This window comes from Westerdykella ornata, assembly GCF_010094085.1.
Source record: "Westerdykella ornata strain CBS 379.55 unplaced genomic scaffold EI97scaffold_49, whole genome shotgun sequence".
Taxonomy (NCBI): Eukaryota; Fungi; Ascomycota; class Dothideomycetes; order Pleosporales; family Sporormiaceae; genus Westerdykella; species Westerdykella ornata.
Genome location: NW_022986899.1, coordinates 37,304 through 56,001, shown reverse-complemented (window position 1 = coordinate 56,001; position 18,698 = coordinate 37,304). Strand labels below are relative to the sequence as shown.

Here is an 18,698-nt window from a genome sequence, read left to right as displayed (position 1 = left end):
TTCCCCTGATGGCAGCTGCAGATGGTTGGTTTCTGTGCAACATGATACATTGACAGTCAGACAATATTGTGCCATTCCGCACGCCGCGGATGTTTTGTGAAGCTCTCGTGGGTTTGGGATCAGGGATTGCTGCACCGTCTCCTGGTGAGCGGTTGCGAATTCAATACCAAGATGTGAGGCTATAATTGCCCACGGTCTACCAGACAATGGTAAGCCGGATACTACCCAGTGACATGAGGGAACGGAGAACCTTACTTTAGCGCTACGCTATATGCATGCTACAGCTTGGGTTTTGCAGGCATCGTATCCGTATGGCACGGAGCTTCGAAAAGCTACAACGCTTAGATAGCAGAGGGAGCTGGTACGCTTCTTACACGATGACAGCATCCTTCTTTGCCGGTCTTTCGCCAAAGATATCGCTTCCAACTCTGACCTCATCGCTTCCCATGGCAATTGCGCCTTCGAAGTCCGCGCTCATACCCATGCTCAGTTCCAATTGCTCCTCTTTCCACCCCAACTCCCTGGCTACTTTATTTCTCGTCTCCCTCAGCGTGATGAAATCCTCGTTTTCATTCTCCGGTGTTGTGGCCTTGGATCTCGCTATGGCACCAATCGTCATAAGTCCAGTAAGCTGCAGGTGCGGACATTTGTCGAGGATGTGACGGCACAGTGCCAACGTTTCGGAGGGCTCCACGCCAGATTTGTTCTCCTCTCCACTTGTGTTGACTTGGACCATGATCCTCAGCTTCTCAACACCTGGGTCTGCCTCTATGAGTGTTTTCCTGCCCTTTTCGAGCTGGTCCGCCTTTTTCTCACTATCCACACTGCTCACACACCATAGGTTTGGTATCTGTTCCGCCAACTGCTTGCACTTGTTCGATTGGAGGCCCCCAATAAAGTGCCATCGTATCGAGCGAGGGAGGAGTCTGGACTTTTCGAGGAGCTCTTGGACGTAGTTCTCGCCGAAGTGCGTTTGTAGCGGCTGTGAGGATGTTCCGGAGGGTTGGTGGAGGGAAAGAATGTCGGTGGCTGGCTTGAGCTTTGAGACTGCTATGAGGCGCACAGGCTTTCCGGTCTTATTGGCAGCATTGATGCGCGATATGATGCTGGCAAGATTTTCTGCGAGATCTTTCGCGCGCTGAGGATTAACCTTCATCTCTTGCGCCATGGTTACCGCATCGTTCGCGGGAGAGTGTAGTTGTAAATTGGTCTGGGAGGGGTCATAGATGACGCTGTACTTCCAGCTTGAGGTCCCCGTCGCTTGGCAGACGCCGACTTCTGACAACACACCTGGGCACTCTGTTTATCGACTGACCGAAGTCTGCCATAGAAGTGCAGAATGCTTTGCCATGCGTTATGTACATCTATACCAGAACTAGAACTGTGTATAATGCACGGCCTGATGGCATTTGTCCATTCCTCTTCCACTCCAACGCTCGAACGGCCTTCCCTTTCCTGACGTTGATGACAGTTGATGTCGCGGACCATCAACATTCCGCTGGATCTCGGTTTCAGCACTCAGATTCCGCGAGATGTGGAGAACAGCTTCTTCTACAGAGCGTTGAACATGCTTCTTGTGGGGGAAGATCCAGTAAGGAACAGAAACTATGAGATTTGAACGCCGAAGTTATAGCCCACCATAGTCGAGGGTTATAACAGTCCTTTTCTTACCCAAGCTTACCCTGTCTCTCCGTTTGTTCGGATCCAGAAGGTGAAGGGAATATGCACTAATTGAATTCACATTCACGAGTCGACGCCTAGAACAATCAGCGACTCTCGCACCTCGGAAGTATACTTGCAAAGAAACCCATTGCAGAGTCCAGAAAAATACTACTAGCTTGCAAGCACTGACTACTAGCCTACCGAATGGACAAACGGTAGTGGAGTAGGTTACAGCGGAACGATAGCGGCCCACTCAGCAGACTTATCCATCTGGCTTGACCGTGATTCGTGCAGGGCCGTATCCTCGGGATATTGTTCGCACTCAACGCCCCTTCTCGTGAAGGAAGGACATGACAGCGTCTGAAGTTGGAATAGGTATTTAATAATTGCAAGTAACAGTCAAGAGTCTGCTGACGGATGACCCAGGATAGCTGCGTACGCAAATGACAAGTATAAAGCCCTCGCTAGCAGTAGGACTGTCCATGTCCATGTGCTGCCTGTTCCAACCGAAACAGGGCGGTGGGAGCTCGGAAACCAACATAAGAGAGTAAAATCGTAAGCACAGGCGGCACAGGAGGCATGGTATCCCATCAAGATAAAACAAAGACTGCCATCGATGAGTTGCGCCAGATCTTGTCACATCTTTTCATCCCATCGAAGAATAGCCCATCAGAAAGCAGCAACCTGTAACAAGCGAGTTTGCTTTCCCTCGAAAGAGATCGAGTCAGCTCATTGTAGGGAAAGATCCTTCGAGATTAATGATAATCTAAACGCCCAATTTCAATAGCGAAAACTAACGGAAGACTTCAGGAACCTAGGGTCGTAATTTGCTACGGTATCAGTGGCTTCCAAATCCTCCCACCGACGCCTACTCACCTATTGCAGAGATGGCAACTTTCCCACTCATCAAAAGCCAGGCCCCGAAACTCGTACTCAACCTCATTGACGAAAAAACACAGTGGCTGGGTGATCACGCCTTTATGCGATACCCGTCCGAGGATTGGGAAAGCCATGGCTATCGTACCATTACCTGGCGTCAGTACGCCGATTCCTCAACAAAGTAGCTTGGTGGTTGGATGAACAACTTGGTCATCCAAAGGAAAACGACGTTGTCGCGTATTCCGGCCCTGCTGACCCCAGGTATGCCATCATCCTTCCAGCTGTCATAAAGACACGCAGAAGAGTACGTCGGTATCCAACTGTTCTACAGCGACGAGATCGAGGCGGCATACAAGCGGTTTGCACAAGCCGGTGCGTCCAAGTAACGGAGGGGAAGATAATTGATTGCCCCGTTAAAGAATAAGCGAAGACGTATCCATTATACATGATCCTGTCGTCTTATTCGTTCAACAGTAGCCTTGTCCAGATTTCCAAAGCAGTGTAAGCGAAATCGTTTCTGGTATAGCGTACTTCAACACATTAATATCTCACCGTACTCCGGCCTGAAGGCTTAGGCTCAGCTCGTACAATCCACTCTAACAATTTCACCGAGATATAAGAGACCTGGAATCGTCCCAATGTCAAAGTTCCCAGGCGCCGAAAAGTTCTATGCTCGAGTTGGGTTGAGGGCACGTCCAGAACCCACGACTCGCGGCGCTTGGAAGATCATCTTGGACCAATGGCCGAAAGATTCCCTGCCTGCCAAATATTCTGAACTTGGTTCTAAACTGCAACGCTCAGATCATCCTGAATTGGAAGACCAGCCACTGTTAGAGTGGGGGGTGGCGCACAGTCATGGCCAGGAACGTGAATCGCATGGTTTTGGGAATAGGGCGAGCGTCGATGTCATTTTCGGCACTAATCTAGACTTGAGTATGTTGCCACGGGACGCAAGCACTCGGCTGTCCGCTGACTGCAGTACATATTGGAAATATGGCGTCGATGACAGTGAATTGGAGAGAATCGTATATGTGAGAAGGACCTTGAGAAAACCCGATACCACATACGCTAACGGTTGACGTGTTTCAGAGTACAACAGAAGGGTCATCGTTCTCCCAAACGGAAAGAAGTTTTAAAGTCTTGTATGTGCAGTGGCATATTTGCTAACTGCTTGTGTGTTGTCACTTATGAAAACCCTCAGTTTTATCGATTCCACCAATGCTCCCGGCCCATGGGCTCTGGCCAACTTCGCCATACGATCAACAACTTTATCAATTCTTCAGAAGGCAGGACTCTCGAGTTTGCTCATGTCGAACATCTACTCGTCCGAAGAGTTCTGGGCAAAAATGGGGAATCAAAGATTTCTGCATCGTGGTGACAAAGGTCAATTAGCTTCTTTTGGTAAGTTTCTCTGATTGCCCTGACCTGCCCTCTTACGCGTGATTTGCCCGAGAAGTTCTGACAGAATGGCAGGGATGTGCTATCGCTATCTATGCGGTTGGGATGTAGGAGTGAGCTTCACCCAATTCATTCGCACGCGCGGCGAGGTGACATATTTCTGCATTAACTACCCCTCGCGAGCTCGCGAGAAATTGGAAGCATACCTACGTCAGCATCCGAGCTACGCGTATCGTGAGTTCTTCATAGACGCGGTTGCAGCAAATGACTGCTTCAAGGGCTGGCAGTTGGTTGTTGGCGAACGACGAGAATCACTCTTGTATCTTGTACGGTCCTAGCCCAATGCAGCACCTCAATTCGAAGACTGACCTTTTTTACAGGAAAGGAAATATGCCGGCGATACAAATATCGACTTCAACCTCGCTACCAGACAATTGCATGATCTGTCGAAAGACTGGTACACTCTGGAGCAGGACATCTGGGCCTACAATTCGCAAATCAGATTTCTGAAAGAATCGCTCGATATATACCTCTCCAAGCTTAGCGACCCGTCAGTTGACTGGATGGTGGACAAATTCTCGACCACGGGCGAATCTTTTGAAGTTCTGCAGTCTCAAGCTGAGAGCCTGTCGCGATGGATTACGGTATATCGCGAGCGAACCGCCGTCCAAATAAATCTGGTAGACTTCTCTTCCGTACTCCACCTTCTACATAGAGCTAACCATGACTAGCTCTTCAACCTCGCCAGCCAGCGCGAATCCCACACCAGCACCGAAATCGCCCAGTCCACCGCAAAAGTAGCCGAGCAAACCCAACGCGATTCCTCGTCCATGATCACCATTGCAGCCGTGACTATGGCGTTTCTACCGGGGACCTTCATCTGCGCAATCCTCAGCACCACGTTCTTTGATTTCGGCGTCGACGGGCTTAGTGTCTCGAGACAGTGGTGGATTTTACCTGCCACGACGATCCCTCTTATGATTGTGGTGTTTGCGGTGTGGCTTGGGTGGCAGCATCTGAGATTTGCCAATGTTAGGGATGAGCATACTGGGAAACCGGAGAAGTATGCTGCTGCAAACTCTGCTACTGGAGAGTACAATGCGTAGAATAGAGTCGGTTAAGAAGAGTAGGGTAAGCGAACTTCTATAGGTTTCGTGTTTCAATCTTTCTAAGAGCCATCTTACCTTCCGCGCTTTTAATAAACATGGCGAAGACAAGTCGAACACCAGGTGTTGTGTTGACATTAGCTGGTCCGTCCAAGCAACAACTAAATTTGGATCAATGCGCCGGCCAAGGTCACGCTGAAGTTTGGTATGGAACTCGTTTCTGTAAGTTCTCTAAACGCTAAGAATATATCTGGGGTATCAAATGCTCATCTCGCTCTCCTTCCGTACACAATCACTCCTGTTCCTTGAGCAATTCCGACCCAAGTGCATCCAAGAACCGATCTGCCTGCCCCATGGCTCTCTTCTCTTTGATCTTCCTCCTCCTCTCCTCAACCAGCTTCGCCCTCTCCTCCATCTGCTTCTTCCTCGCCTCCCGCGCCTTCTCAGTCTCCAGCCTCTCTTTCTCCAAATTTGCCATCTGCTCCCTCCTCTCCTCTTCATCTTTCGAAAACTGGAAAAACCCAGTACCTCTCTGCCTCTTCTCCCGATTTGCGTCGAAATGCTCATCTGGCGGCGGCGTGGGTTCCTTATCCCGCTTCGCCGCTAGGGCAGCCATCTGCTCCGCAATGGTCGCATCGGGATTGAACGCCTCCGCCTGCACCCTATCACCGTATATGATCTCGTCGGGCATGCTAGGCCGCGCGGTGAATCGATCCGGTTCAGCCGCCACGGCCTGCGTCCTTCTCCTCCTCTCCTCTCTCGCGACCTCCGCTCTCGTCCCCTTCCGCGTCCTGCCAAACTCATCCGTGTACTCAATCAACTCCTCCTCCGAGACGGACACCGCAGACTCGGAATCCGACTCTTCCTCCTCGAGCGGCTTGCCACTCTCCCGCGCCTCCGCCCACTTGCGATCGAAATCCACGCCATACCTATCATCCAGATCCTCGATATCACCCCGCTTCAGCGCATTATAAAGCCTCGCCTTCTCCTCCATGCGCCGCTTCGCACGCTTCCAATTCGCCTCGTCATCCTCCCTCTCCTCGACAGTCCGCTTGCGATGTTTCTGCGTAAAGGCCGACTCTTCGAGATCCTTCTCCGCGCGCTTGCTCACGCCCTTGTTGTGCGTTTGGAAGATGTCGTCCTTTTTCGGTCGGGCGCGACCACCTGTCGGTTTGTTGTTGATGTCTGCGGAGGCGGATTTGATGAGGTTGGAGAGGGTCGACGAGAAGGCGAGGGTGCTGGAGCTGGAGATTTCTTTTGTTTTGGTGCGCGAGGCCGGGCGCTGGCCGTAGAGGTGCGCGTCTTTGGAGGACATGGTATAATTTGAGTTTGTATTTGTTTGTTGGTGATGTTTGAAGTCGAAGTTGCGCGATGGAGCAACGTTTAGTAGTTCCATCTATCGGAATGTCGGCGGTCGGAACTTAGAGCGTCTTGGCGCATGGCGGGGCACGTGCGGGGTGAATTGCTTCGGTGCCGGTTTCGCAGCTGTGACGCGAGTAAATAGAAGAGTATTCTTCTGGCGTGAGAGTCTCATTCCAGGTCAATTGGAGTTGCTCTGCCATTCAGATCCCAAAAATCAGCCAAAAAGTTCAAAACTCAACACCATGCCTCTCCCCAGGCAAGTCTTCGTAGCAGTTATCGGTACGCTTGAACCTATCCTCCTTCACTAAGATAAGTAAAGCGCTGACAATCATGAATCTCAGGTGCCGGCGGCGTCGGAAAATGCTTCCTCTCCCAACTCTCCCAACTCGCATCCAACCTCTCCCGCTCCCAATCCTCCCCAACCTACCTCTCCCTGATCCTCCTGTCGAGCTCCAAAAAGTCCGTCCACCACGCCGACTACAAGTCCATCACCCACTGGGAAGAAGCGCTCCAAGCCTCCAATACCCCGCCCCTCCCTCTTCCCCAGTTGGCAGAGTACCTCGTCAAGGCTCCCGGAAAAGTCGTCCTCGTGGACAACACTTCGAATCAGGATGTCGCGGACTCGTATCCCCTGTTTCTGAAGAAGGGAATCTCAATCGTGACGCCGAATAAGAAGGCGTTCTCGGGGAGTTACCAACTGTGGACCGACATCTTCGATGCAGCGGCCAACGGCAATGGCACGGGTGGATACGTCTACCACGAATCGTCCGTCGGTGCGGGCCTCCCCGTCATCTCGACGCTGAAGGAGCTCGTCGAGACGGGCGATGAGATCCGCAAGATTGAGGGCGTCTTCAGCGGCACGATGAGTTTCTTGTTCAATTCGTTTCAGCCGGTGAATGGAGGCGGGGGCAAGTTCTCGGCAGAAGTCAAGACGGCGAAGGAGAAAGGGTACACGGAGCCGGATCCCAGAGATGATTTGAATGGCCTCGATGTCGCGAGGAAACTTACCATTCTGGCGCGGTTGGCGGGGTTGAAGGTTGAGTCGCCGACGTCGTTTCCCGTCCAGTCTCTTATTCCCAAGGAGCTCGAAGCGTGTGCCTCGGGAGATGAGTTCCTGGCTCGGTTACCCGAGTTCGACGACAAGATGGATGAGCTGAAGAGGGAGGCGGAGAAGGAGGGTAAGGTGGTGAGGTTCGTTGGCAGTGTGGACGTGCCGAAAGGAGAGGTCAAGGTGGGCCTGGAGAAGTTTGACAAGAGCCACCCCATTGCGGCGCTGAAGGGTAGCGACAACATCATTGCGTTCTACACGAAGAGGTACGGTGACAACCCCCTCATCATTCAAGGTGCTGGAGCCGGTGGCGAGGTGACAGCCATGGGAGTCACTGGAGATCTGCTCAAGGTGTTGAAATTGCTGCACTAGAAGTTAGAATGTAATAGAAACGAATCAAGTAGACTGGAAACATGAAGAATTGTATCACAAAAATCAGAGTACAACTATTGTCGACTGAACTGTCTTAATTTGGGTATAACGACATGCTCCTATACAGTCTTCCGCTCTAGCTTGCATCCAAACGCTGGGCTAATATACATATGCAAACATGCAAGACGCCAGCTGACTCCAAACAATAAACCATGTGCAGCGATATAAGAGCTTGATACCGAAATCTCAAGTTAGTACGTACTTGGGGCCCTCGCCACCCTGGGGAGTAGCCCAGTTGATGTCCTGACTGGGGTCTTTGATATCGCATGTCTTGCAGTGGACGCAGCTATGTACACGTTAGCAAGGTCCAAGTGCGAATCAGCAGGATAAGAGTATACATACTTCTGGGCGTTGATTTGGAATCTCACGCCAAGCTCCTTGCTCTCGTCCTCGACATACTCATAGACACCAGCCGGGCAGAAACGATTCTCGACTCCCTTGTATTTAGGCCACTCCATCTGGGCGTGCTTGTCCCAGTCCTTGACCTGCAAATGCACAGGCTGGTCCTCTTCGTGGTTTGTTCCGCTTCGGCTGACGCTGGTAAGGATATCAAAGCTAATCTTGCCGTCGGGTTTGGGGTACTCTATCTTCTTGCATTCATCCGCGAGCTTGGTGGCGGCGTGATCCGGCTTGCGGTGCTTCAAAGTCCATGGAGCTTTGCCGCGGAAAACGTAGGCTTCAAGACCAGAGTACAAGATGCCCCCGTAGAGCCCGAGTGGGTTGTGGAACGAAGGCCGCATATTCCGGACCTCCTTGAGCTCCGACCAGATATAGGACTGGCGGAGCTTATCTTCGTAGTCGTAGAGAAACACGGTTCCACCATCAGGGTTACCCTGCAGCGCGTCCCATGTCGCCTCTGCCGCAAGCATGCCAGACTTCATCGCCGTATGGGTACCCTTGACCTTTGGCAGGTTGACGAATCCTGCGGTATCTCCGATAAGGGCACCACCGGGGAAAGCGCATTTGGGTATCGACTGGAACCCTCCTTCGATGAGGGTACGGGCACCATACGAGATACATTTGCCTCCTTCGAGGTATTGGCGGTACATCGGATGCTGCTTCATCTTCTGGAACTCGGCATAGGGGGAGAGCCAGGGGTTCGGGTAGTCCAAACCGACGACCAGACCGATACTGACCAAGTTGTCACCAAAGTGGTACATCCAGCCGCCTCCATAAGTGTCCGAAGGCAGGGGATAACCCATGGAGTGGACAACAAGGCCGGACTCAAACTTTTCGGGTTGGATTTCCCAGACCTCTTTGATACCCAGCCCGTATGTTTGCGGTTGGCTGTCCCGTCTCAGGTCATACTTCTTAATCACCTGCTTTGCAAGACTGCCATGGCAACCTTCGGCCAGAAGAGTCACTTTTGCGTGGAACTCCATGCCACGCTCAAAAGAGTCCTTGGGCTTGCCATCCCTGCCAATGCCCAGGTCGTTGGTCGCTACGCCTTTGACAACACCCTCGTGGTTGTAGAGGATTTCCGAAGCCGCGAATCCAGGATAGATTTCTACACCAATCTCTTCTGCGCGTTCGCCCAGCCATTTGACCAGCTGGTTGAGACTTAGAATGTAGTTGCCATGATTCGCCATCTGAGGAGGCTTTGGTAAGGGGATGGCCTTGTTCTTCGTCAAGAAGCGCATCCGGTCGACCTTTGCAGGTGTCGCATGCTCGAAGCGGTTGGGGTTCTCTTCCGAGTTCCAATCCGGGAGAAGCTCGTTCAAGGCTGTGGGCTCGGTTACATTGCCAGAGACAATATGATCCCCCAGCTCTCCCGCCTTCTCCAAGACGAGGACCCTGAAGTCCTCATTGCCCGCCTCGTTGGCCAATTGCTTCAGACGAATGGCGGCACCCAACCCAGCAGGTCCTCCGCCGATGATGCAAACATCTACCTCGTCGCTTTCGCGCTCTAGTAGCCGGGGATCCAGGGCATCGTCAACGGCTGCGAACCGTCTCCTCGTAGTGGAGGAAATGGCTCTCCGTTGCCCTGCAATTCGTACGGCGGGTCTGTGTGACTGCGACTGGCAGCGGGCTATTGGCGGCGTCCAGGCGAAGGTTTGCGGAATAATGCGAACGGTCGGGCACAGGGGGAAAGCCCGGCGGGCTACCGTAGCAGGCAGTATCTTGGAGGCCATTGTGGGCTGGGAGGATGGCAACAAAGCGACATGGTGGAAAGCAATGGGCAAAAATGGTCAATGACGATGAGGGCCAAGTGACCGAGGCTAAGCGGGTCCGATCTATCGGTTGTGAGAAAATCCGTCTCCGATTACCCCACGCACTACAGCCAATCAGGATGTTGCTAATGTCACATGGTAGGACGCATCAGTATCCACAGTACATATGCAATGGCAAAGCCGAGATGCTCTACTCCGTACACACAGTAGAGATTGTTACAGCAGTAGGCGTTGCAGCTACTCCGTGCAGCGCTGTTGGACTCAGATGGAAGCTGCACTCGTGACTCCGGTCCTAGTTGGAACCTCAGAAGAAGCTCGTCGGAAAAACGTGCAGCCGATTGTACTTCGTAAACTCTCGTCGACAATTCCAAATGCTCCCTTCTATCAATGACAATTGCCGCGTCTCTCGAATCTATTTTTGATTCTCCAAACCATGTTTCCACTCGAGCCGGAGCTATTATCCGTCATATAGCGCTACGCTACCATGCAGGCAACTTCAATCATCTTCAGAGTTCGGATGCTTCAAGTCCCAGACAAACCGGCAAACCTACTTGGGACAAGAAGCGCCAGAAACAGAGACCACCGTGAGCCTTTGAAAACACAGGAAGCAGATTAAAGGCCTTTGAATTGGGGACATTTACGATGATTCCTGGGCTTCAAAACTGCAATCCACTTCGCATCCCTTTTGTCTGAAACACGCCCATGCTTCACATCCCCCTTGGCCCGCCTCCCTCAGTCACAGCCAAACTTATGCGTTTTGTTAAGCTTCTTTTCGCTCCGCTTCACTCTCGCTTCATCCCGGCCTCGTCTGCTACATCTCTTCTAACACCAAATGTTAGGACTCCTGTTTGGAGCCCCCACCGGTCCTGGCTCGTTCGCACCTCGCCTTTCGTCATTCCCGTGCTTTTTTTGAACTTCATGCGTTTGATTTGTTCGTTTGGCAGGAGAATCAATCATTGTGCCGGTCGTTTCCCTGCCAGTATCCCAAAAGTAGCAGGATGTCCGCTTGCTGTGCCGGCTTCACAGTGGGATCTTCGCCGTCTGTGCTATACCGCCACGGGCTAACCTCCAACATGAACCGTCAGATAGACAGGTACCCTTCAACGTTTTCCCCAGTCAGCCCATTCCGTTCTGTTCCATGATGAGGCCGGAACGTCCGATCAACTCGGAGCGATGAAGACGCTATATAGTTGGCCCATCCGGTAGGTGTATCGCTCTTCACACTCTCTCTTCACGCCCAGTTTCTGTCTTCGATCCATTCTCTGGTGCAGGGCACTTCATCTTTTGAGTTCATTTCTTGCTTGAGCTGAGCTCACCTTTTACTGTTGAGATTGTGTTTTTATTCTTCTCTCCTTTCATCCACTGTCTCGACGCACAATCCCTACAGATCTTTCATATTATATCGTCGTCATGAAGACCGTTTCTTCCCTTCTCACAATCCTTTCCGTGTCCGCCCTGGTCACCGCCGCTCCCGCTCCGTTCGTAAGGCCGGAGGGCGTTGCCGCCGCCAACGCTGGGTCGTATGCTCGACGAAGCGATATTGCCGCCCTGACGGCCCGCAACCCCTCGGAAAATGCGAATGTAGGAGGTCAAGGACGCAATGCCGCCGGGCAGGAAGAGGCACAGCAAGGAAAGGGCAATGGAAAGGGGAAAAGTATGTTGGCCACCACCAGATCTTCGCCGGTTTGTCTGACCACGACCAGATGCTGCAGTAGCAGAGGAACAGGCCCAGGCCGGCCGGCAACAAGAAATCGACCCGCAGCTTCTGGCATTGCTGCAGCAACAGGCTGCTCATCAGCAACAAGCTGCCGCCGACCAGCAGGCGCCTGAGCAGCAGAACGCCGCCGAGCAGCAGAAGGCTGCTGAGCAGGCTGCTGCTCACCAGAAAGCTGCTCAGGAAAAGGCTGCTCTGGAAAAGGCTGCGCAGGAAAAGGCTGCGCAGGCCGCTCCTGAGCAGCAGCAAGCCGCTCATGGCCAGCAGAAGGCCGTCGACGAACAACAAGCTGCCGACCAGCAAAAGGCGCTGGAAGAGCAGAAAGCCCTTGACAAACAGAAGGCCCTCGAAGAACAGAAGGCCTTAGAGGAGCAACAAAAGGTCGCCGAGGATGCTGCCCGTAAGCCTTTCCCACCTCTCCTCTAACGCCACCGTCTGTAACTAACACCCCGAATAGAACAGAAACAGAAGCAAGCCCAGCTTGAGCAAGGCCAAGCTGCCGCCAACCAAACCGCCCCCGCTGGTAATGTCACCATCGTCGAGCCTCCCGCCGCCGGTGCCAACCTGACTGCTCCTGGAGCTGGTAACCAAACAGAGGTTGGCGGCGGCGGAAATGGTAAAGGGAAAGGCAATGGCCGAGGCCAAGGAAAAGGAAAAGGAAAAGGAAAGGGAAAGGGACAGGGGAATGGTAGAAATAACGCCAACAACAATCTCGGACAGCTTCTTCAGGACCTTCTGGGCGCGGCTGCGGGCAACAATGGCAATAATGGGAACGGAAAGGCAAATCAAAACCAGCAGCTTGCAGACCTTCTTGCCCTCCTTCAGGGCGGCAATAACGCGAATGGTGGCAATGCCGGAGGGAACCAACTCGCCGACCTGCTCGCTGGTCTCCAAGGCGGTAATGCCCAAGGGGGCAAAGGGAAGGGCAACGCTGCTAATCAGAACGGGCATCGAAATGGTAATGCCGCGAATAACGAAGCTAACGGTAACGGGAAGGCCAATGGGAACGGCAATGGGAATGGCAATGGGAATGCTCACCCTGCGCAAATGGAGAGGCGCGTTCGTCGGTCTTTGTAAAGAGATGACATGGGGACATTTGAGGCTCTGATGCGGTGCTTGATGCACTTCGCTATGATCCTTGATACCAACCCATTGGTCTGGAATACCGGCTCCCTTTTCATCTTCCCGGGGACGGGGCTTGGCGGTTTGGTGGATTGGGGTGCTGGGGTTTTTTGAACGACACAATTAGAAAAGAAACGCATGATCGCTGTTGTATAGATGCATAAAGTCAACGTAGAGAGGAATATACGGACGGATGCCACTGGGTATGGCGCTCATCTGCAAGCCTCATGATTTCATCGTCGGTGTCGAAGATAGATTTTGCCTATCCTTCTATGAGTGGAACCTGGGTTATCCTCTCCTTTCCAACATCTCCCCGTGTTCGCTAGTTTGACTCCGTAGTTGTTGGCGGCGTCCAGTAAACATCAACATCACAAAAACAGGCACCTCGGTTCTCCATCATGAATTCCAACGAATCAGACGCTCATTCACGCATCAAGCATGCCGTCTCCATGTCAGCGACCCATCGTTCAACTATCATAGACGCAGATGGCTGAAGGCTTCACATTTTGGTCGCCCACGCTACCAAAACGGCCAATTCCCGCCTTAGAGTTCCTATCAACCTCATAATACAATTCGTTATCCTCACCCATCAAAAGCGTGGTAACGCTGAATCCCATCTTATGCACACCTGTACGCCTAACACACACGCGTGTCATTCCTTCTCCTACCACTAACCACCTCACACGAGCATCCTAACTCTCTCCCCCAACCTCCGCAACCCTCCCCCTCAATGCCCTCCTCCTCCCCCGGCACCTCCTCCACCACTACCATCTCCACCTGCACCCGCACCACCCCAACTATGACTAAACACCTCAAAATTGTCGTCGACCAACCACCGCAAATCCTCGCTCTCAGGCGGCAGATTCCTCGCCAACCCTTGGCCCGGCTTGGGGTAATGCGCCGGCGGATCCGTGTCGTAGCCATCGTCGTCTTCTTCGTACTCGCCATCGACGGCGTCTTGCGCTTTTTCTGAGGGCTGTTGTTGTTGCTGCTGAGGAGGCTGAGGCTGAAGCTGAGACTCCTTTATGGTGTTGGCGATAACACCGTTGGTAGCTGATGTTGATGATTGTGGTGGTTGCCTCTTGTTCGACGAAGGTTGGCCATTGGAAAATGTCATTTCGCCCAGCAACTGCGCCTCCGCGGGATCCGAATCGGACGGCTCGCGGCCTAGCTGCTGAATCCGCAGCTGGACATGCGTGGCTGAGGAAGAACCGTTAGGTGGAGCCGTCTTTGCGGGAGGTTTAGGGGGTTGGGACGGAGGAGCGGGGGCGGGGACGGAGGGAGAGTGATTTACTGCGGAGGTGGTCGGAGTCTCTGGAATCAGATCCTCGACGTTGGGCGGGAAGAGGGGGAGTTCGGGATGCCGGACTGTGGCGTGTAAGAGGAGAGAGACGAGGCGGTCTTGAGGGAGGGTTGAGAGATAGGCTCGTTTCTCTTTTGCGTTAGTGAGCGACGGAGACGGAAGTGGTGGAAACGTACTTCGTCTATGGATAGGCCGGTACCGGGTGTTAAGCCCTGTGTGCCTTCGACGACATTCTGTTTTGACCTCTCACAGGGCCCGCATAGCCACTCCTTCTCAAGCACATCCACCACCTCGTTGTCAATTGGCGGATCGTGACAGTATTGGTGGTAGGGGTTACTGCAAGAGTCACAGAATACTATCCTGTTGTTGCTTGGGTCACTGCCCCGGTGGCATACTGTGCACTGGGCCGCGAGGATGGCTTTGGCGGATTTCCGCCGCTTCACTCCTTGTGATGGTTCGGGTAACGTGGGTACGAAGGACACGGGCTTATTCACGCTGCGACCAGATTTTGTCCGCGTTGGAAGTGGTGTGTATGAAGATGAAATATCAGAGTCGTCCTGCTACATATCAGCCTTGAATCATAACAGCTTCCAGACCCACAAGAGGAACAACCTACATCGCTATCAGACGTCTCTGACCGCTTGCGCTTCCCACCTCTTCCACCGCCCCGGGAACGACCCCTTCCGCGCCCCCTTCCCGATCCCCGTGTCGCCGCGGGGGTCCCACCAGGCGCAGGTGAAGCTCCCGTTTCCGTCTTTGACTGACTTGGGGTGGACGTTCTACCACCTCTTCCCCTCCGCGCGGGATTTGCAATTGGAGTAGGCGTCGGAAGTTTATCGCTCGTCAAATAATTCTGCATGATCTCCGCCTTCTTCGCCTCGAATGCTGGTGTCCCCACCGCACTCCCCGACACGCCCGACCGTATGCGATGCAGGATCTCAGCGGTAGTCGCAGAGTACTGGGGAAACGAAGCGGAAGTCGGTCCATGAGAAATCATCGGCGATTGCGAGGACCAGCTCGAAGGCGCTGGGGAGAGGGAGGTCTGCGTGGAGGGCGGGAGTGTCGAGGTGGTGGAGAGGTTGGGTTGCGCCGGCGCGGGTGCGGGCGCCAGTTGCGGGTTGCGATTGACCGCTTCCGCATGGTTTGCAGGCGGGCCTGGGGCGCTCATTGTTTTCTCGGTTTGTATGCGACGCTGCAAGGACTTGGGCCTGCACGACTGGAACGGCGTCTCAATGGTGGTGGAGGATGAGGAATGCGATTGAAGGACGTCCGACTAGAGCTCATGGCGGGGCCCGTGCGGGCAACCAGAGGATCACGCTAATCTACTTAGGTAATTATGGGCTACAGTAACATAGTCCTATAACTCCAGGGGGTGAGCTTGCAATAGAATGCTTATACGATGTATTGTATGCACATATGCAAACATCGCGGAAGATTAGTGAATTTTTATGGCTTCATGATGCAGCTTACGCGACGCTAGGCCACGACCTTTTCAGTACGAAGCCGAGCTACTTCCTCTTCACTAAGGCCAAGCTCGCTCAGAATGTCTCGCGTATGCTGGCCGAGTGTGGGCGGGGGTGTTCTTATACCAGGTTTGGAGACGGAGTATTTCACAGGAGTATTGACCAGCTTAATGGGGCCGCATGTGGGGTGTTCCACTTCCTGGACCATGCCGCGAGCGAGGACTGTAAGGTTCGTCAGTAAACTACGGAAAAGCAGGTACTTGGACAGGACAATTGCGTACCGTGGTCATGGTTGAGTGTCGTCTGAACGTCATTGATAGCGGCGTATGCTGGACTTTGTCAGTATAGCCCAATGTGTATGGAACGGCAGGGTAGGCAACTTACGCATGCCGCAGCCTTCAAGGATCTCAAGCCACTCTTGGGTTGTTTTCTTCCGTGTTTCGTTCTCAATCAGCTCCTCTAGCACATCTCTGTTCTTCACCCTCATAGGATTCGTCTTGAACCTCTCGTCAGTAATCCATTCAGGCTTTCCAATCTTTGTGCAAAGGATCCCGTAGAGTCGATCATTCCCTCCTCCCAGCAATATGTCACCATCAGCCGTCTTGAATGCTCTATATGGCACAATGGATGCTGTGCCGGTTAGTACTGTAAAGTCTGACAAGTTTGATAAACACTCACGATGAGCCGTGCCCCACCGCCCAGAGTCCTTCTTGCCACTGATGAGCACAGAGCTAGCAATGTTCGCAAGCGTTGCCACTTGACAGTCACTGAGGGCAACATCAATGTGCTGGCCCTTTCCAGACTTGACGCGAGCGAGTAGGGCAGCCATGACAGCATTTGATGTGTACAGCCCTGTAGTAAGATCCGTAACTGCAACGCCGACTTTGACGGGCGGTCCATCTCGGGCTCCGGTAATGTGCATCAAGCCCATTTCTCTGTCCCGAATCAGTGTCACGGATCCAGAATTCTGGTCGTCAGACATACGCTTCCACCATTACATCGTAGCCAGCTCGGCTGCTGTAGGGTCCCGTCTGCCCGTATCCTGTTATGCTCGCATAGATAAGGCTGGGATTTATCTTGGACACGGAGGCGTAATCCATCCCATACTTTGCTAGCGACCCGGGTAGGTAGTTTTCAACGAGGACGTCGCATTCTTTGACTAGTCGACGAAGGATATCAACGCCCGCAGGATGTTGGAAGGACAATCCTATTGACTTCTTGTTCCGGTTCACCTTGAACAAGTCAGCCAACAGGATTCTAGAGCCTGTACAAAATTCTTACGGCAAGATAATATGCGCTCTCGCCAGGGCCTTCTCGATGTTCGCCTTTGATATGCTTGGCATACGGAGGGCCCCAGGCTCGAGTGTCGTCTGTTCCATGATTACATCAGTGAGGACTCTTGCAACGGACTAAGGGAGCAGAATCACCTCCTCTCTCGGGGTGCTCAATTTTTATAACCTCTGCTCTGTTTTGATGTCAACAAATGCGCTTTCAATGGGTCACCTCGGCGGAGGTCCATACAGGGTCACGCATTGCATACCCAAGATCGCCCAGTATTTGGGTGCAGTAGGGCTATTCGTGTGTCAGAAGCTTCATCTACCAATTTCAAGGCGGCCAACACACCCCAGCAAGCACTCTTGTCATGTCCAGGACCTTGATACCAGCTAACGGCAAGGTCCCGGCATCTTGTTGACTAGCAGCGGAGGCAATGCACCTCCGTGAGCCGCTCAACCGCCAATTGCCGGTGCCGTACTTTATTGAAGCCGCAAAAACACGCCGTAATGTCTGAGACATGCTTCCGAATATTCAGTGGTAGATTGAGAGCAAGATGAGATAAAGTATTAAAGTTTTGAAGTCTGATATAGATGGGATTACGCCCGCGCTATTTCCGACCGAGACCCCCCGCATCAAGCTCCGAGGCTTGTTTCACCCCCACCCTCGGTCGTCGTCTCCAGATCAACAACCGCGCCGCAATCCATCATGTTCACCGGCCTTGTCGAAATAATAGGAAGTGCGATTTCCATTGCGAAAGATGCGTGCTTGGTGGCCCAGCTGACGATGGCTAGCTGTCGCCGCGCTTGAGGAGCTCGACCAGACGGCCACTGGGGGCGGAGGCACTTCGCTGACCATATCGGATGCCCAAGGTATTCTGGAAGATGTGCACCTGGGGGATAGCATTGCCGTCAATGGTCTGTCTACTCACGTCCAAATGCTTGCAAAGAGACTAACTCAGTCAGGCACATGTCTAACTGTCACCGAGTTTGACAAGACATCCTTCAAAGTCGGCGTTGCACCCGAGACGCTCCGCCGGACCAACCTGGGCTCGCTGAAGAAGGGCTCGCATGTCAATCTCGAGCGCGCAGTCTCGGCGACGACGCGTATGGGCGGACACTTTGTTCAGGGCCATGTCGACACGATTGCGAGCATTGTATCCGTCACACCGGACGGCAATGCTCTGACGTTCCGCTTCAAGCCGCGAGAGCCGGCCGTCCTTCGTTACATCGTTGAGAAGGGCTATGTGACAATAGACGGGGCGAGCTTGACAGTAACAAAGGTGCAAGACGGACCGGAGGGATGGTGGGAGGTCATGTTGATTGCGTACACGCAGGAAAAGGTGGTTACGGCGGCGAAGAAACCGGGCGACGATGTGAATGTCGAAGTCGACCAAGTGGGCAAGTATGTTGAGAAGAGTGTTGCGGGTTACTTTGAGGGAACTGCGAATGGCGAATTCGCGATCCTCGAGAAGATGGTCTCAAGACTGGTGGACGAGAAACTCAAGGCTCTGGGCAGAAATGTTTGAGGAACATTTCTCGCTGCCTAACATGGGTAACTGATGAGGCTGGACGTCGCAAGGGAAAGTGAGGCGCAGCCCTATCATCCATCTATTTTGGTGCAGCCAGCAAAACAGAATTTAAAGGCAGACGGCAGCCCTCTCCTACCAGATTTTCGTGAGCAAGACCCCATCCTGCTCCCTTTTGAAGATCCGACTTGTCGTTGTTTTGTTGCTGTGAATCTTTCATGTCGCCGCCAAGTCTTCT

General features: G+C 53.0%; 10 protein-coding genes across 10 annotated transcripts; 5 read left to right on the top strand and 5 right to left on the bottom strand.

Moving 5' to 3' along the window:
* Positions 1 to 140: 140 nt before the first annotated feature.
* On the bottom strand, positions 141 to 1,227 carry EI97DRAFT_243351 (uncharacterized protein). The gene has a single exon (XM_033794078.1). The coding sequence runs from the start codon at positions 1,166 to 1,168 to the stop codon at positions 371 to 373; it is 798 nt and encodes a 265-aa protein (XP_033649346.1). The 5' UTR covers positions 1,169 to 1,227; the 3' UTR covers positions 141 to 370.
* Positions 1,228 to 2,401: 1,174 nt separating this feature from the next.
* On the top strand, positions 2,402 to 2,952 carry EI97DRAFT_243447 (uncharacterized protein). The gene has a single exon (XM_033794080.1). It carries the CDS (start codon positions 2,550 to 2,552, stop codon positions 2,724 to 2,726), a length of 177 nt encoding a protein of 58 aa, XP_033649345.1. The 5' UTR covers positions 2,402 to 2,549; the 3' UTR covers positions 2,727 to 2,952.
* Positions 2,953 to 3,418: 466 nt separating this feature from the next.
* Positions 3,419 to 5,191, top strand: EI97DRAFT_243409 (uncharacterized protein). The gene is made up of 4 exons (XM_033794079.1): positions 3,419 to 3,942; positions 4,015 to 4,265; positions 4,320 to 4,619; positions 4,671 to 5,191. The coding sequence occupies exons 1-4, from the start codon at positions 3,729 to 3,731 to the stop codon at positions 5,043 to 5,045; spliced, it is 1,140 nt and encodes a 379-aa protein (XP_033649344.1). The 5' UTR covers positions 3,419 to 3,728; the 3' UTR covers positions 5,046 to 5,191.
* A 67-nt stretch (positions 5,192 to 5,258) lies between these two features.
* EI97DRAFT_437492 (uncharacterized protein) lies at positions 5,259 to 6,409 on the bottom strand. Its single transcript, XM_033799351.1, has one exon. It carries the CDS (start codon positions 6,358 to 6,360, stop codon positions 5,338 to 5,340), a length of 1,023 nt encoding a protein of 340 aa, XP_033649343.1. The 5' UTR covers positions 6,361 to 6,409; the 3' UTR covers positions 5,259 to 5,337.
* A 125-nt stretch (positions 6,410 to 6,534) lies between these two features.
* EI97DRAFT_470896 (uncharacterized protein) lies at positions 6,535 to 7,894 on the top strand. The gene is made up of 2 exons (XM_033801798.1): positions 6,535 to 6,686; positions 6,749 to 7,894. The coding sequence occupies exons 1-2, from the start codon at positions 6,650 to 6,652 to the stop codon at positions 7,825 to 7,827; spliced, it is 1,116 nt and encodes a 371-aa protein (XP_033649342.1). The 5' UTR covers positions 6,535 to 6,649; the 3' UTR covers positions 7,828 to 7,894.
* A 16-nt stretch (positions 7,895 to 7,910) lies between these two features.
* EI97DRAFT_497018 (uncharacterized protein) lies at positions 7,911 to 10,064 on the bottom strand. The gene is made up of 2 exons (XM_033802496.1): positions 8,230 to 10,064; positions 7,911 to 8,173 (listed from the first exon to the last, which is right to left on the bottom strand). The coding sequence occupies exons 1-2, from the start codon at positions 10,017 to 10,019 to the stop codon at positions 8,074 to 8,076; spliced, it is 1,890 nt and encodes a 629-aa protein (XP_033649341.1). The 5' UTR covers positions 10,020 to 10,064; the 3' UTR covers positions 7,911 to 8,073.
* A 1,404-nt stretch (positions 10,065 to 11,468) lies between these two features.
* On the top strand, positions 11,469 to 12,849 carry EI97DRAFT_462497 (uncharacterized protein; the record flags this gene model as incomplete). Its single annotated transcript, XM_033801270.1, has 3 exons — positions 11,469 to 11,712; positions 11,762 to 12,172; positions 12,230 to 12,849. 3 exons carry the CDS (start codon positions 11,469 to 11,471, stop codon positions 12,847 to 12,849), a joined length of 1,275 nt encoding a protein of 424 aa, XP_033649340.1.
* Positions 12,850 to 13,338: 489 nt separating this feature from the next.
* Positions 13,339 to 15,436, bottom strand: EI97DRAFT_437487 (uncharacterized protein). The gene is made up of 3 exons (XM_033799350.1): positions 14,814 to 15,436; positions 14,374 to 14,754; positions 13,339 to 14,326 (listed from the first exon to the last, which is right to left on the bottom strand). The coding sequence occupies exons 1-3, from the start codon at positions 15,363 to 15,365 to the stop codon at positions 13,622 to 13,624; spliced, it is 1,638 nt and encodes a 545-aa protein (XP_033649339.1). The 5' UTR covers positions 15,366 to 15,436; the 3' UTR covers positions 13,339 to 13,621.
* Positions 15,437 to 15,562: 126 nt separating this feature from the next.
* Positions 15,563 to 17,495, bottom strand: EI97DRAFT_504693 (caib/baif family protein-like protein). The gene is made up of 9 exons (XM_033802841.1): positions 17,284 to 17,495; positions 17,201 to 17,232; positions 17,088 to 17,125; positions 16,942 to 17,030; positions 16,645 to 16,892; positions 16,339 to 16,595; positions 16,045 to 16,290; positions 15,942 to 15,989; positions 15,563 to 15,882 (listed from the first exon to the last, which is right to left on the bottom strand). The coding sequence occupies exons 1-9, from the start codon at positions 17,452 to 17,454 to the stop codon at positions 15,674 to 15,676; spliced, it is 1,338 nt and encodes a 445-aa protein (XP_033649338.1). The 5' UTR covers positions 17,455 to 17,495; the 3' UTR covers positions 15,563 to 15,673.
* On the top strand, positions 17,444 to 18,622 carry EI97DRAFT_437485 (riboflavin synthase alpha chain). Its single transcript, XM_033799349.1, has 3 exons — positions 17,444 to 17,671; positions 17,727 to 17,849; positions 17,898 to 18,622. The coding sequence occupies exons 1-3, from the start codon at positions 17,641 to 17,643 to the stop codon at positions 18,458 to 18,460; spliced, it is 717 nt and encodes a 238-aa protein (XP_033649337.1). The 5' UTR covers positions 17,444 to 17,640; the 3' UTR covers positions 18,461 to 18,622.
* Positions 18,623 to 18,698: the final 76 nt, after the last annotated feature.